The sequence below is a fragment of the Ammospiza nelsoni genome, chromosome Z (assembly GCF_027579445.1).
Source record: "Ammospiza nelsoni isolate bAmmNel1 chromosome Z, bAmmNel1.pri, whole genome shotgun sequence".
NCBI lineage: Eukaryota > Metazoa > Chordata > Aves > Passeriformes > Passerellidae > Ammospiza > Ammospiza nelsoni.
Window position 1 is genome coordinate 58,403,968 of NC_080669.1, and position 16,849 is coordinate 58,420,816.

At 42.7% G+C, this 16,849-nt stretch overlaps 1 protein-coding gene across 1 annotated transcript in view; it reads right to left on the reverse strand.

Annotated features, from left to right (window-relative positions):
* Positions 1-93: 93 nt before the first annotated feature.
* The window catches only part of GRIN3A (glutamate ionotropic receptor NMDA type subunit 3A), a 67,747-nt gene continuing 50,991 nt past the window's right edge, over positions 94-16,849 (reverse strand). The window contains exons 6-9 of the mRNA XM_059492181.1: positions 16,642-16,793; positions 5,683-5,847; positions 4,852-4,925; positions 94-1,521 (exon numbers count right to left, since the gene is read on the reverse strand). Coding sequence (XP_059348164.1) covers positions 1,185-1,521; positions 4,852-4,925; positions 5,683-5,847; positions 16,642-16,793 — 728 coding nt within the window. The 3' untranslated portion in view covers positions 94-1,184. The remainder of the gene's footprint in view (positions 1,522-4,851; positions 4,926-5,682; positions 5,848-16,641; positions 16,794-16,849) is intronic.

The window sequence follows — 16,849 nt, forward strand, 5'->3', positions numbered from 1 at the left end:
TTATCAACTCTTTTTCTCTGTAATATGGGATGTGCTGGGAAGTGGAAGTGATTTTTAAAATTTGTAGAAACCCTATTTAAAAAACACAATCAGTTGGGTTGATGCAGTGTTTATTCAGATGCTGAACAGCTTACCCTTCCTTCCCCTTATCACCCAGAAGGGAGAGAGTTCCATTCAGTACATTGCCTCTGAAACCACAATTCTCATTCTTCATTCACAGGGTGGTTTTGGTGACTCCTTTTGGTTTTTACTGGACCTTGGTATCTGAATAAATCATGGTCCAGAGCCCCTTTAGTCACCTCATCTGTGAGAAAGGACCTTATTGTCATCTTAAGACAGAGAATATTAAGGGAGTAGTTTCACACTAGCAAATATTTTACTTGTTGAGGTAAATACTGATTTACAGTAGTGCCCCCTCTCCCTTCTCATCCTTGTCCTGTGCCACTGTGAATCCATCCCTTCACCTGTCAGTGCAGTGTTTGCACGGCTTCTCCCTGGGAGGGAGTGGAAGCCCAGCCTAGGCTCACAGGCAGACAGAAGTGGTGGTTTGGTTTTTGCCAAGTTATTTTAAGCTGGGTGAGTTCCCTCATCACAGCCTCAGAGCAGCCACACCTCCATTTGTGTGACAGAGCTGAGGGAATGGTGTGTGGTGGGTTTGCCGCCAGGAATTTGTCTTGTGAGCCTGTGCCAGGAGGGAAGGGACTGCCAACACAGAACAGCACCTGCCATAAAGAGGCATCCGTGAGGAGCCTTCACATGAACAGAGACTAGACCCACACAGAACACAACAAAAATGTACCAACAAAGGGATATACTGCCAATGAACAGTTTAAACCTTTTTTTTGGTTTCTTTTTCTTTTTTTTTCCCCCTTAATTAATGCACAGAAAGGGCTAAAAAAGTAAAACCTCACTGTACTGTCAAGTGGAGAAACAAGGAACTCTCATTGGGATGCTCCTTGTCTCTCCAGTCCCTTGGGAATGGCTGGTGTTTTCCAGGAGAATAAGAAACTTGCTGTGAAAGGAGAACTCAGGAGGGTGGCAGTGGCTGCTGCAATTCTGCTCTCCTGAAGAGCTTATTGCCTGGTTTATTTTTGCACCCCTTTCTGGCATTACAAAAGTGTGTTACAAATTTTACAGAGGAAGGGGAGAAAGGAAGAAAAGGGGAAGGGCACAGATAAGCTGGCCTAGGGCTCTGCAGTTCTGTTTGTCCGTGCATACTCTTCCAGCTCTGATTTCCTGTCCATGGCAAGTTGCAGCTCCTGCGTGATGATTTCGATCTGCTTCTCCAGCTCTGTCAGCTCTTGCAGCACTGAGGTCCTCGCAGTGTTGAGGGACTCTGCTTTCCCGTTGGTGGTTAAGGAAGGTAGGGTCTCTCTCCTCCCCTGTGGCAGGGGGATGTCCTGGTGCTGATGGATTGTCACTTTGTTTTGCCCCTCATCAGTGCAGATGTATTTTTTTCGGTGGCAGTTGCCCAGGCTGGCTGTGTTCCACACTGCATGCTGGCTGTTCCCCACATGGGCCCTGAACAGAGAGAAGAGAGTTAACACCACATCAGGGCCTGCTCTTGTCTGTGTGCAGACCTCCACTGTAGGCCATTCTACCGGCAAAATATAAGGCTGCTGTTGCATGTTACATAGAAATATTATTCCTTTATCCCTGAAATGATGTTTTTTTTTTCTTGCAAAGCACAAATCATGAATTTAAATGACCAAATTTTTGTGATTTAACCATAGCAGAGGCTAGAACAGAACCCAGAATGTAATTTTTCCCAAAACTTTTTTTCAGTTATGAAATTACTCAGCTGCAGCTCAGGAAAATCTGAGTCCTTCAAAGCCTCTGAAAGCTTTTGTGGTTGCAATGTGCAAGTTTATTACAGTGTTAGTCCTTTGTGTGTTACTAGTCAGTTCTGACTTGGGCATTTGCTCTCATGGAGAAGGAAAGAGACTCCCCAGAGCTGCTGTGGGGAGCTGAAGGGAGAAGCTTTGTCCTTTAGTCTTGAAGTCTTGTTGGGGAGCTGCCTGTGCTCTGGGGGATGATGTTTAAACCAATGATGTTTATCCAAGCCTTGCAGGTTCATTCCTGAGCTTCCTGACACACCACAGAGACTTAAAGGCTGTCAAATTGGAGCACAAATTTCAGTCTGGGAACTTTTTGAAATGCTTCAATTTTTTTTTCCTGCAGAAATACTTCCATAATATTTTGATTCTAGAGAACTTTTTCCTAGTTTTTGGGGAATTCCTTTTGGTGCCCTCCCAGATCAGGCCAATTCCCAGGGCTTCTTCCCAGAGTGAGGTGTAGCCCATGGCCTCCACTCTGCAGCTGGAACAGAAGGAAGCACAGAGCTTGCTGTTGTGGGAGAGGAGCTTCTCTTTCCTGTCTGCTTTCCCTTTGGGACAGGTTGGTGTGTGCTCATTTGATAAAGGCAGGTTTAAACTCTGAAGCAGTTGTGTTTCAAACTGCTCCCTTCTCAAGCTCTTCTGTGGGTATCCTTGGACAAAAGGCCTCTTGGTGGGAGCTCTATGTGGCAGGTTAAGGAAGGAGATTGATATTTCAGGGTTGTGACTGCTGAAAGCAGTTGGTTTAAGGGATGGATACTTTTCTCATCTGACTGCAGTAAAGGAACTTGGAAAGTGAAAATTTTGTTCAAGGAGGTGGTGACTGGGGGTGTTTTCCAAGAGATGGGCTGGCAGAGAGAAGAGACTGGAGGGGAGGTGTCAGGCAGGAGCAGCAACCCCTGCCTGGATCATGCTCCAGAGAGCTCAGGGAATCCCAGCAGGGATGTGTATGTAGAGTTGCTTATTTTTGTGAAGATCAGCTATATTCTCATATTTCAAAATTAAAAGATGGGAAGACTCCAAGACCGGGCAGTTGATTTTAACAAATGCCAGTCCACACTGTTAGCACTCCAGTTTCACCAAGTCAATAAAACCATTTAAAATTTGGTACCGATACTGAGCAGCTTTTGTAGTTTTGGTGACCTTAAGAAACCCAACAGATTTTCCTCCAGGAGAATACCTGCAGTAGCATGATGCCAATTTTTTCCACCTCTTTTCTGTATCTTTGGTGCTTTTAAGAGTTCTTCAGGGCCCAGCAGGAATGAAAGCATGTGTGATAATGTCAGTGATTTGAGAGCTCTGTGTTGTGCTGATGGCTCAGGTTCTAGATTTCATATTTTTCAGATTCTATTCTGCTTTATTGTGTAGTGTTGAGCCTCATATTAGGGGATTGTAAGCTCTCTTCACAGAATAGGTTGCCAAAACAATTCTTTCTCTAGCTGGGGACCAAAGACAGCCAATCCAGATCTCCTGCCCCCGAGCATGAACACTGCTGGACTGAAGAGAGAAAACAAGAAGGATGGGACTTCATGGGCTAAAGCTGTAATTGGACAATTAGCTCCAATATGCTAACGGACCAAAACTTATAAAAGTATGAGACCCCATGACCTGTCGTCCATTTTTCTGACCATTTTGGGTTGTGCTGCCCAAGGTGGATCTATTTGAGGCCTCTTAATAAATACCTACTTTATTATTTAGCTCTGTCTAGTCTCTGATCTAGGTCAGCTTTCACAAGGCATCAGTGCCTTGCCACATGAGTGTTCATGACAATCTGGACATCCCACTCGTGGCTCTAAATTCATCCCAGTTCTGTGCAAACAGCAGCCCCGAGATGCTGAGAAGAGCAAGCACAGTGGGTGGGTGTACATGCACACACCTGAGGGATGACTGCTGTGTGGGCAGAAGGTTTTGGACCGCTGTACATCTTCACTCTCCCAAGTTGGAAGATTATTTGCATGGATCTTTTTCTAAGCCATTGCCTGGGGGGCTTATGCACCATCTCCTCCTGTTCTACCAAACAAGGAGGGTGCAGCAGAAGGAAACATTTTACAGCACTCATGGCCTCTCCTGCTGCTCACAGATCAAAAGCCAGGAGTGGATGTGTGAAAGCTGGTTCCATACATGGTGTTCTTTGATAAGATGAAGGAATGAACAAAGGAGATCAATTGCAGGCATTTTTAGACACTTGTGTGTATAAAGGCAGGTTAGGAGCTTAGAGATGCTTACTCATTTATATTTGCTGCCTTTAGCAGAGGATTATTAAAGAAACACAACATACATTGACCTCTGTAGGTTTCAGTCAGGCCAAACATCCAGTAACATTTAAAAGACCTTTTGTATTCTATGCTCTGTGCCTGAACTTCTCTGTAGAAAAGCAGTGCTGCTGTCTGTGTCCTTACAAAGTGCACCAGTAGAGTTGAGTTGCTGAGCACATGCACAGTTCCATGCAATGCCTTGTGTTCCTGGAAGCTGTACATCCCATTGTCTCCTCTGCAGAAGACACAAGCTATGAAAACAAGGCCAAGCTGTTACCTACGTTTTTCTCCAACAACACTTGTTGGATGCAATAATTTTCAAAGGACTGCATTTGCCTCTCCTCAGCCTTCTTATTTAAAGAAGAGAACTGAAGGAGTTTCAGGCATGTGAGTGCCTGATCTCTCTTTGCCTCTAAAGGCTCTGCCTCTCAGAGCCCCGGTTACCTGCCGGTGCTTTGGCGTGGGAGTCATTCATTCCCTAAACTCCATTCCCTAAACACAAGTGGACTTCGACTGCAAAGCCTCTCTTTGCAGTGGGAGGTTTTTTATTAGCTGCATTTAAAATCATGAAAGAACAAGATTTCTAGATTTAATACTATAAAAAATAATTAATTTCTGCCTTCTTCATTTGTCACTTCTACCTTGTTTCCTTTTTTTTTTTTGCTATTACCTTTGGGGCATAACTGTATATCCAAACAGAAGGCATTTAATTTCAAGGTAATTTTTATAGTTTGTGTTTTAAGGCATGGATAGCTTCCTACCTCTTTTCTACTCGTTTTTTCTTAGGCTGATGTTTTTCCTCAATAAATGAACTGTTTAGAGCACGATGTAATCTCTAGAGGAAAAAGAGGAACATAAATTAGTAGAAGTAAGATTAAAAATGGCTCCACAAATAGGTAAACAATTTGGGCTTTGTATGATGGACCTAAGCATAAATTATTTAACACATTGAAGGATACAAGCAATTGTCTGTGCTTTGTCATTACAACAGATTTATTTTCCTGTACTTTCCCAAAGAAAGGCAAGCTGAAAAGTTGATTAATAGTTTGGGAACCATCCTTGGTGTTAAATTAGTTTTAAAAGATTTCTTCCTCTGTGCTGCTTTAAAGCAATGGAAGTTCTTCCCTTTTCTGCCTTTTGTTGTAAAGTAACTTCTTCCTTTAGAGCAAACACCCAGAGCAATTCTGTCCCATTAGTTTCTCTAGAATAATGAGGGAGGTTACCCAGCATTTCCTGCATGCCTCACAGGTTTGGGAACCTGTAACAGTGAGGTGGAATGTTCTGGTTTGCCAGTTCAGGATAACAACACTGTTGCTTCCATCATCCAAAAGAGCTGAGCTGTGAGGCTACAGGCGCAAATGGAGGTGTCCCTCCATAAGCTTTGCAACGGAATATTTAAATAATATTTAAATTTCCTCTGTGTTTCCCATTCCATCCTTAGGTCAGCCTCTTCAAACTCCAGAAGCTGCTGACACCATTCAAATTCCAACTGTCAGTGCTCTTACAACATTTCATAACTAGTTCTTGTCCAGGCTTTCTTGGTCAGTCACACAACTTCCACAGGGTGCCTTCAGAATGCCTGAAGAACATACCTGACTGGTATGGAGCCAGTACTTCATCTTGGATTTTTTCTTGATTCGTGGCAGGACCAGTCTGTACACGATGTGCTCCCCAATGGTGGTGAGAATGGACAAACCAAAGCCAACGCACAACATCACGAAGAGCCCTGAGAAATGCTTTATCCCCATCTGCAGTGTCTGTGAATAAAATCAAAAGGAAAAGTTAAGGCAGGAGGTTGTTAGTGTGCTGGAGCAGATGCTTTGTTTTCTCATGTGGAAATGTGCTCTGAATACAGAGTGGTGAAATAATGCAGAATAGTATGGATAGAGTTCACAGCAAAGCCTTTCTGTGCTGCTTGGTGTTCAGCCAGAGCAAAGGCTCTGTCATGGGAAGAGAATCAGCCAAACACCAGGGAAACTGAGCCATTTCCCTAATGAGGTGGAGTGTTAAATGTACAAGAATACAGTGTTTGCAGTGTCTTTGCATTTGTAAAAGCAAGTACTGCTTGATAAAATGCAGTCAATGAGCTGTAAAGCAAGTCCTTCATCAGCAGTGAGCTACTGCTCTGTAAGTGTTCATATTTTCAGGGAATTGATTGTGAACTTTCCCTTTTTGTGCTTTGCCCTTGATGGAGGGTCATGGAGAAAATATGAAGTAAGTAGCACAAACATGGCACCTCTCCACTCCCTACATTAACAGGACTGAAACTGTGTTAGGAACTCTGACTACAGCTATGGAAAACAGGAACACATACACCTTTTTCTGCCAACCCACCCTTTCATGTAGGATAGAAAGCCTTTAATTAATTTGTCTTATTGGCATTAATCATGTTTGAACACCAAGAAACTGTGTAGAGCAGAAATAGAGCAGAAATCTGTACCACAGATACCTGTACTGCAATGTGTGGGTGAGCTATGCATGTCATACCTCTGTTCTCAGGCCTCCATAACTAAGTTTATAAATAACTAAAATCCCTTGCAAAAAATTACTGCTCACAGATTATTATGGAAATATTTCCAGGAACACAAAGTCCAGTTGTGTCTTTCTATTAAACAATGTTACTCACCAAGTAAATGAATGAAAAAAAAAAAAGAGGAGCAGAGTTTGGGAAGGGTTGTGTGTCATCTGTGATGCTGCTACCCTGGACCTGTTGTGTTCCTTGTGTTCATTTGCTCCATGAGTGGGGGTGGGGATTGTGCTTTATTATGAGTATTTCCATAAGTTGGAAAAAGCAACTGGAATTAGTGAGAAGATGCATCACAGAATATTTGTGAAGTCTTGTTCTAAGGTCATTTTAAGCCACAGAGTTCGTAACTGATGAGTCCACTGAAGCTGAGGGCTCGGAAATCCCTCTGTGTACTTTGGTTGGGTGACTGTGAGCTGTATTTCTCTCTTCTGGTTTGCATTTTGATTTCTGCTCTTTAGAACACAATGGTATGAGATAACATATCGCGGGTTTTTTACAAGAAGAGAGCTTCTGCAATCTAGCAGAGTGAGAACTTTCCCATACTGGCACTGGCAATGGATTCTTGTTTTGGGGATCCTCTGCCAAGATCAGCCTCCTTGTCCCGAAGCACACTGAGCAGAACTTTCGAGACGAGAATTTTTGTACTAGTGAATAAACAGTTCTAGGGTGTTTAAGGGTCTAATGTAGGTGTAAAAGCAATTTCTAAAGAAGCTGTAAACCATAAGAAAGACATAGCAAAATGGCTCTGGGGTAGAAGTGTGTCAAAATTTTGGCACAAGGGTTTTTTTGTTATGGAAACTGCATCAATTCAACCTCAAGGCAAAACTTGCCTCTCCACATCGCAATTTCTTATGACCTGCTGTATCACAGTTTGTCCTTTCAGTTGGGGGCATAGGAGGGTGACACAGAGATTACAGGTGGTAATGCTTTACACTGCTCAAGCACCAAAGTGTTTGACTGTAGGTCTGGCAGTGAAGCCCAACTTTTAGCCCAGGTAGAATAAAATAAGAATGAGGTTCCATGTCTGACCTTTTTCTCAGAAGTCTCAGAGCTAAGGCCTCAGTATGGCTCACCTTTGAATTTGACACATCTCTAAGTATCTGTAAGAAGCAAAAAACCTGCTATCCCAAATAGTGGAACATGCTGGTTAAAGCTGCTTTTGCCAGTTCTCCAGGAAGCTCTAATGCAAATCACTCCCTTCCCAGAAAGGGTATTCAAAGGCAAGTATGCAACAACTTAAGAGATGCAGAGCTAACAGTAAACATGAGAACAAACGGAACAATAATGAAAAGGTTATGTGTTTGCTCAGTCATCTAATGAATACACTTATCTACCAGTGCTCCCAGGCTCCAGCTGTTGGATGTCACAGAGAGTAACAGCCTGTGGGTGGTTCTTGCCATGGGAACTGGGTTTAATGTAATATCATAAAACCCTAGCCATTCAAAACAATAATTAAAAGCCCTATTGCAGTGGGGGTTCCTGAATGCCTGGGGTCAGTGTTTGATGCCACTCCAGCACTGCAACAGAAAGCACACTTGGCTAGCTCCTTACGTGAAAAATAACTCCCTCGTCTTCAGCAAAGCCTCTCTGATTTACGCTGATGAGGGTCTGGCTCCCTGTCCTGTCAGCTCTGCAGAATTGTTTTCTACCTTCCCTGGAAGCAGGTGAAAGAAATTCCAGCACTGTCATCCCAGATGAGTTTTTCACCTGTAATGGATGGCTTTTGAAATTGTCCCAAACAAGACATCTTTTCCTAGCAAAGGAAGTGCCAAAACAAAGCATCAATAATATTTCATCTAGCAATGAAGAAGGTAATACATTGGAAGAGCTGCATGATAAAGGCTGCAGAGTAGAAGGAAATTTTTGAGACTAAATTAAGGGGGAAAAAAGGTAGGGTAGAAATAATTAATGCAGTGTGGAGTGATTATACATAGCAGTATCAGCATAATCACAAACCATTGTAAATTGGCTATTTATCAGCTGTCTGTAATTACTGTAGAGACACACGTTAAATAGTAAAGGAAACCATATAAGAGAGGCAGCTCTCATTTTCAGCCTCTAACAGAGGCTTGTCTCATTAGAGGACCAAGCTCAAATACTTATTTTGTTGCTCTTTTATGTATTTTTAGGTGCATACATAGAATATACATGGAAAGAGCAGGAAAAAAATGGTTTCTCTGCATTACTGCATTCCTCTCTGCTCAAGGGTTAGGAGCCAGGGGAGTGGGTATGTGGGTTGGGGGTGGCAACAGAAAACAAACTGGTGGATTTCTCTACTGCAATATATTATTTTTATTTCCTTTTATTTTATTTTATTTTTTCCTAAGGAATAAAAGCCCACCATGTGGTGTATTCTGTATTAAGCCAGGATAAAAATGCAGTCCTTGCTCCAAGTTTGTAATCATAAATCCAGGAGGTAGCTTCCTGCATTTTAGGAGAATGAACTCAGTTATGGTCATGTAATTCTTCTGGAGCAATAGGCCGTGTAGTCAATCCTGTGATAATTACTGCTAATGGGTGCTAACCACGACAGTTGCAACAGCCTCCAGGTTGTTTCCCACTGACAAATTGGGAAATTGGCATTTTCTAGACACCAACAAATACAACAGAAGATATGTGCTTTTTCTTTACAATACATCCTTGAAGACACTTTTCCAATTTATCAACCCATATATGCAGTTGCTATCTGAATACTTCCTGTTTTTTCCACTCTAGTTGTGTGCCTTTTTTTCTTTTTTTAACCCTGAAGAGAAGCAAAGGGATGCAGAGAAGCTAGTCTGACATTTGTGTTCACTTTGGAGCAGGCAGTAGAGACAAAAACGGCACTTAGTGATTTCAGCATTTGTTTTCATGGGAAGAACTCCTGTTTTACTCCCTACTACAGGAGACTGTAAGTGCTTTACTCTCCCTGGCTGCAATGAATAAGTCATCAAATGCTCCTGTGGTCCAACTTTGACTAATTAGAAGCTTGTAAAGATTCTTATGGATAATCTGCAAGTTGGCAGTGCAGAACAGATATTGGTGCTACACACTGCTGAACCCAAATACTAAATATGGGTATCATGTGTGTGTTAAGTATAATAAAAAAACTGTATTTTCTTGATTGCATTTTCCCTTTAAAAGGTTTGCTGATCTTTGGAAGTTCAGTTTTGCAGCACCTGTGCTGATAAGGAATTAGTAGGGATAAATGGATATGAAGGGTAGAATTCTAAACTCATTTACATATCTCAGTAGGCTTGCAAAATCCTACTGATGCTGATACTTTTATTTAGTCAGCTAAGTGTTATTAAAAGGTGTCCCCCTCTCCATGTTGTGGCATTTTTTGTAGCTACAGAGAGACTTATTTTTAGACTTGATTTTCATTCTTATGGCTTTCTGTGCTCTCAAAGAAGTAGCAGCTTAAAAATAATACATATTTAATCTCTTCAGGGAGATTATCCCCCCCCAAAGACTGATGACCATGGCTTTAGAGTTTCGAGTGACAAATTTTAAGATACTGTAAATACTGTCTCATACTGGCAAGACAAGTTCCTTTCCCTCCTTGTTGTGAGGGTTTTGCACAGAGCTGGAAAAACACTGTTTTGTAATAAATGTTTTATTTTCTACTCATCAATTTTCCAAGCTCTGTCAGTACCTCTTCAGACAGACACCTTTTTCTTTTTGTTTGTTTTCAGTTTCAATGGATGAATCTAAATCTTTTACTCATTTGCAGGACACGTCTTCTCCTGACTCTGTTGACAGAGTCAATACTCATTCACTTCCTTCTGCAGGACTGTTGTGCAAAGTATTTTTTTCCACAGTGCAAGTCCAGAACCCACTGTTTCTTCCCACACTGAGATGACCCCTTTTCAATGCAACATCTGTCACTTTGTGAGACCCTTTCTGGAAACATTCCCAGTTCCTCCTGTGGGCAGGGGCCACCTCTCCCCCCCCAGACAGCATACGTGCAGACTGAGAAAAGTGTTGGTACAGCAGAACCTTTTTTCCCTGTTCTTTGTGTTTGTTTTTCATGCTCTCACGACAAGGTGCTGTGAAAGTTGAGTGATGGGCAGCTGCTATTTATGAGCACATTGCAGTTTGTTTCCTTTTTGGAAGTGTCTGCATGGCCTTTCCTTGACACCTGCAGTGCACCAGGGACAAACATAAACCAGAACTTCAAGGTTGGAAAAGTCACTGTTGAGTTGTCAGGCGATGGGTGTAACAAAAAAGGAAACTATTGGTTGAGCTTTAAGGGGACTAGCAAGAAGACAGAGCAGAAAGGCACAATTTTCTGGATGACAACTGGGTGAAATCATGGCAAGATGAATGAGGCACTGTCTGATTGTGCCTCTTGAGTGATGCTGAGGCCAAAGATCATAAATTCAGGCAAAAGACCAGTGAGTTTGAGCAAGTTCCTTCAGAAACTTGAGAGCTAACAACCATCAACGGATCTCACCACTGATGGGAGATGAAAAGAGGATTAGTTACCATTCCTGAAGGGATTTAAAAGACCTACAGATGTGGCAGTTAGGGACACAGTTTAGTGGTGGACTTGGCAGCGCTGCATTAATGGCTGGATTAATTGATCGTAGAGGTCTTTGCCTACCTAAATTATTCCGTGATTCAAAGATGAAAGGATATTTTTTTATGTGTGGCTTCCATCTGGATCAGATGGAAGGCTGTGGTCAAGGACCATTTCCCACTGCTAGCATGGACCTGTCCCTCAGACACTGGGAGGAGGTTCACAGCACTTTGCCTTCCCCAGCATCACCACTGTCAGGGTCAGTTTGGGCTGCAAGGTCTGTGTGCTTTTGTACATTGTTATTTTAAATGTCATGTTAGATACCATTTGTGTGAAGCATCAGAAAGTTCTTGATATTAATAGCTGGGATAATGGCATGCAGCAATATATCATTTTTTATTCCATGTGTTGGTTGTTAAATGACTGAACTGCCAGTCAACAGGGAAATCAGTCTAAGTTCTAGAGTTCTAGCTGTCCTGTGATCATTATGAATATAAAAGGAGAAATACAAACCTTTCAAGTGAAACAGAAGATACAGTTTCAACAGTAACATTTTTAAAAACATAGCTAAAAAGCTGTGAAAGATTGTATACACTTAATTAGCTTTTCCCAAAGCATGGACCAGGTAGGGCTCTTCTTTTTTGAACTGTCTTGATAAACCCTGCCCTGGTCACCACTGCCTGGCCTGAGCAGCCAAACCCACTGACTGCAGGCACTTTGCCTTTCAGGGATACCCCTGCCTGCTGCCCTGCTGGCTGAGTTCCAGAGCTGCTTTGCTGCCAGGAGTAGAAAATTGCAAAATTTTTGGTTCCCCAAAATCACAGAATCATAGGCTGGTTTGAGTTGAAAGGGATCTTTCAAGGCTACCTTGTCCAACTGCCCCACAGTAAGCAGGGCCATATTCAATTAGAACAGCTTGCTTGGAGCCTTGGATAACTCCAGGGATGGTTGAACACTTTCATGGAGGGGGCATCCACCACCCCTCTGGAAAACATTCTGCTCACTTTCTGATTTTCCACTTTCTTTGTTAAAACCTTCTCTCTGTAGTCTGTTCTGAGCTTGGGTGGAGCTAATGGGACGGAAAGGCAAGTCCCAAGAGCCTGGCTCCTTCTGAAGAGGCATCAGTGAGAATAACAGTAGGGCAGAGGAGAAGCTGAGTGTACTTTATGCAAAAATAAAACCAAATTACATTGATTATGCCCAGATATGATGTGCAAATATAACTCTGTCAATCCCTTATCCCTTCTGCACCATGTTTCACCCTAAGTAGGGGACTCAGCAATTTGGCCACATAGGCATTCCTTTGAAACTAAAACATTACAATTTTAAACCAAGAGTACTCAGGCAATATTGCTAGAGGCTAGCACTCACCCAGAACAGCCACTGCCATCCACAATTACCTGCAGTGGAGAGGGTAAAGTGCAATTCACTGCAGTGTCCTTTCCAAGCCTGAGTTAGCTGCTTGCCCCATAAATGATCCAGTGGGTGCTGGTCAGGGTCAGATACCTTGGGTAAGTGTTTTTGCTGAAGAGGTTGATACAAAACAGCACAGTCAAGCACTTCTGACCTCTGCAATATCAGAAAATAAACCATCTTTATTGGTTTCCCAGCTTGAGGAGCTGCAAGGTTTTCACTGCAAATCTTCCAGCCCCAGACTGAATAATTTCTTTCCAGGACAACTTTGTTTTGAAATGCCGTTTAGAATAAGCAAAGTGCTCATCCACTGCCAGAGAGAGAGAGAGATGGGAAGAGCTAGCATTGAGTTCTGCCACAGGAAATATAATTTCCCAGTGTAAGATTACTAAAAAATGGTGAGTAGGAAGATGGATGTCAAAACAAATCTATAGAAAAATTAACTTCAGTGGGCAGGAGTGGCAGGTGGATATGAATCAGGCACAGCTAAAGAGGTAATGACCAAAATGGATGATGGATATCCCACCAATTTAAAGGCTATACTGATCAGTATTTCACCTACATATATTCCCATTTTGGCATCATTACTCTTGGTGAACAGGTGCAGCATGTCACAGACCAAATTTATCAAATCGGCATAGAAGAATACAAAGCCTTACTCTTGCTGTCAAAAGGGAATTGCTGGGTCTCACTTTGGTAAATAGTCCATGTGAATGACTACCCACTGAGAAGTTGAGACTTTTTCAAAAAATGAATAATCTGCTTCTCTGTTGAACGCTGTCCGCTCTTCAGTGAATCTGCAGAATACTACTGTGACTGAGTGCAGGAAGTAAAGTTACAGAGAGTTTTGGGCTGTACAGGAGTAAATGATACAAACCAACATACAGGTAAGTCCAAGACTAATTCCCATGCTTCTTGCTGTAACAGTGGGGAACCTGTACTTTGGAGAGTGTTTGCTGCTTGGCTGTTAAGTTTAATAAATTTCTCCCAACTAAGAAATCACACATTCTAAAATCTGCAAGTTCTTGGCCAAAAGGAATGGATGAAGAAGGGGGGATGCATGTGGGAGATACATTAAAAGTGAAGCAACTCAGGAAAATGAAGATCTGGACTTAGCAGAGCTTACCCACAAATGGCACAGACTTGCAAGTGGTATTCTGCTTCCGCTCACTTTCTGATTGCATAAGGGTCTTTCAGCGACTTTTTAGATTCACAGAATCCTAGAACACTGTGGTTTTGAAGAGACCTTACAGACCATCTAGTTTGAACCCCCTGCCTTGGGCAGGGATACCAACCACCAGACCAGGTTCTTCCAAGCCCTGTCCCACCTAGTCTTGGACACTTTCAGGGGAGGGGTATCCACAGCTTCTCTAGGCAACTTCTGTCAGGCCCTCACCACCTAAATGTTTCAATTCTTCCTTTTATCTCCTCTCAACCTACCTCTTTCAGTCTAAACACTTATCTGTTACTCCATCCCTTGTCCAAGTCGCTCTTCAGCTCTCTTGGATCCCAGTTAGGCACTGGAAGGGGCTCTAAGGTCTCCCTAGAGCCTTCTCTTCTCCAGGTGAACATCCCCAGCTCTCCCAGCCTGGGTCCAGAGCAGAGGCCCTCTGATCACCTTTGTGGTCTCCTCTGGATTTCCTCCAACAGTGCCACGTCCCTCTTATGCTGAGGATCCTGGAGCTGGATGCAGCTCTGCAGGTGGGGTCTCACGAGAGGGAACAGAGGTGCACAATCACTTCCCTTGACCTTCTGCCACACTTTTAGTGATGCAGCCCAGGACATCTTTGGCTTTCTAGGCTGCCAGAGCACATTGCCAGGGCATCCTGAGCTTCTAATCCACCAACGCCCCAAGTCCTTCTCCCCAGGGCTGCTCTCGATCCATTCTGTATTTGTGCCCTGCCTGTATCTGTGCTTGGCATTGCCCCAGCCCAGGTGCAGGACCTTGCACTTGGCCTTTTTGGACTCCATGAACTGAGTCCTTAATTTCAGACAACTGAACCAACTTGTTGGACTTTAGTTTCTGAACAAAAAACTCAGTTGTGGATGTTGAATTAGTGCAACTGAAGATGGAATAAGGACTATGGTCAGACAACCAGCCTGGGAGCAGCTACACCTGCCCTTCTTTCTTCACAGGGATATTATACTAAAAGAATTAATTATGTTAAAGCACAACACGTCCTCCATCTGTCATGCCATGCTTAAGGCCTCCCATAAATCCGGTGGTTAAAACCTATTCAATAGTGAAAAAAAAAAAAAAAAAACCCCAAAGGAATTCCATGGGACTATTCACAGGGCAAAATCTGAACTTTATTTTCAGACTGGAGCAGATTTTTGCCCCACCTCCTCTCCCTTTGTTGGTAGGCCCTGAGGAATCTTGTGTTGATCATGCACCTCTCTTGGTAACATTTTGAACAAGGACCCCCATATATGTACATCTATTTACAATTTTTATAGGCAGGTATTACTCAGGTTCTAATACTTCTGCAGCCCAGTGTATCATCTCATGCCCCTCCCAGGGGATCTAAGCACCTCGGTCCACAGACTTCAGAAGGAACCGCATGTTCTGAGAGTAAACTAGTACTAGATAAAATTGTACTTTTGACTGAAATTTATTCTATGACTAAGAATAGAGAGCATACAGCCCCAGATGAATGCTGTGGGGTAAGACATGATCAGAGGAAGCTCCTTTTGTCACATCACTAGGGATTTATGAGGAAGGTAAGTTTTCTCTGCTGTAAGAGTTTTCAGTTTTAAGCAATGTTGAGGTAATTTATAGCATTACCACCTTGTAATTTCCTGAGATTTAATTCAAAAGACTTGTTAAAAAGTAGAGGAACAAGAAGTCATTGAAGGAACTGCTATTTTAAGAAGACAATTTCCTTTTTAGATGATAATACAATCTTCAGATAAGCTAAATCAGAAAGAGAAGCGAATATACACTTCTATTTAAGTTTGCTTTCTTGTGTTGAATTAATCACATAAAAAAAAGAAAGAAAAAATGAGTAAGTTGGATAAAAATAAATTGAATTTTCTTCTATGAATGTCTGATGTTAAAATAGAATTTATTTCCTATTGACACAACTGTAATGAAAAAGTAAAGAATGTAGTAAGACCTGCAGAAATACCCCAACAAATTTTATATTAAAAATGCCAAATAAAGATTTGCTTTGTCGTATCTCAAAAAAATGCTACCTTTGTAGTGATTTAGTTAGCTGCCAGAGGTTTGTAGCTGATCATTGAAAAGTGGGAGTCAGAGTCCAGGAAACTGAGGTTCTCTTTGATAGGAGAATGCTGCCACTTCCTCAGGGAACACCATGTGTGTGTTTGGCATTTGGCTGAACAGTCTGAGAAGGAGACAGCAGAGTTCTAACTGTTCTGTACCTGTGAGAAGACATAACCTATCCCTCCTGGAAGACCTTCAGCTAAAAGAGTATGCTATAAGCTTCACACATTGCTGGTGCTTTTAATTCTTCAATACTTTATCTTTTTTTTCACTTGACAGTCTAGGGAACTTGAGGAAAAACTGCTGTTCTGGTAAGAGTTATCTTTTCCTCATAAGGAATGGTGTAACTCCTGTGAGGTGGTACATCCATGAAGATTTACTTCCATTTCTCATAGAACTACATGAAGTGAGACTTACTTCCCCTCTCTTCTTGGCATGGTGTCTTAGCAGACCATTTCTAGCCTGAAATCCTATCTTTGGTACAGGTAGCTGCCACCCATGTTTGGAAGTGGTCAGGATGTATTAAAAATTTGGGATGTCCTGAGCTCCCCCTCTCTCTGTGGATCGTGGTACACACACAGTTGAGTGGAATCAGAATTAGACAGGTTTGCTATGAAATATACCAGATCACGATTTTTACTGCCCTCCTCATGCCCTGCTTGTGTCCAGAGGAGCTCCCTGGTGCCCACTCAGCAGCACAATCTCACTGATGCGCTCCTCCCGCTCTGCCCTGACTGCTGCCTGGGTCAGCACTCTTACCTTTGATGCCTCCTCCTTCCCTTCAGCTGCCATCCACCCCTGCCAAGTGGGCATGCCATTAGGAAAGAGGGGAGATAATTGTCAGCTTGCACAAGTGACTTAAGTGACCCGAGTTCATTGCTTACCTCCGTGACGGCGAAGCTTCGTTTTCCACAGGGAACAACCTTGTACCACTTGTCGTGCAGAACATCCATGAAGCCGTGGGATTTGTACTGGCTAATCAGGTCAGAGATGTTTGAGGTGAGTGGAGAGTTGGGGGGAAGACCAATGCCATATCCTAGAAGGGAGAACAGTGCAATCATCTCTCTCTTTCTTGTTTGGCTTTTGCTGATG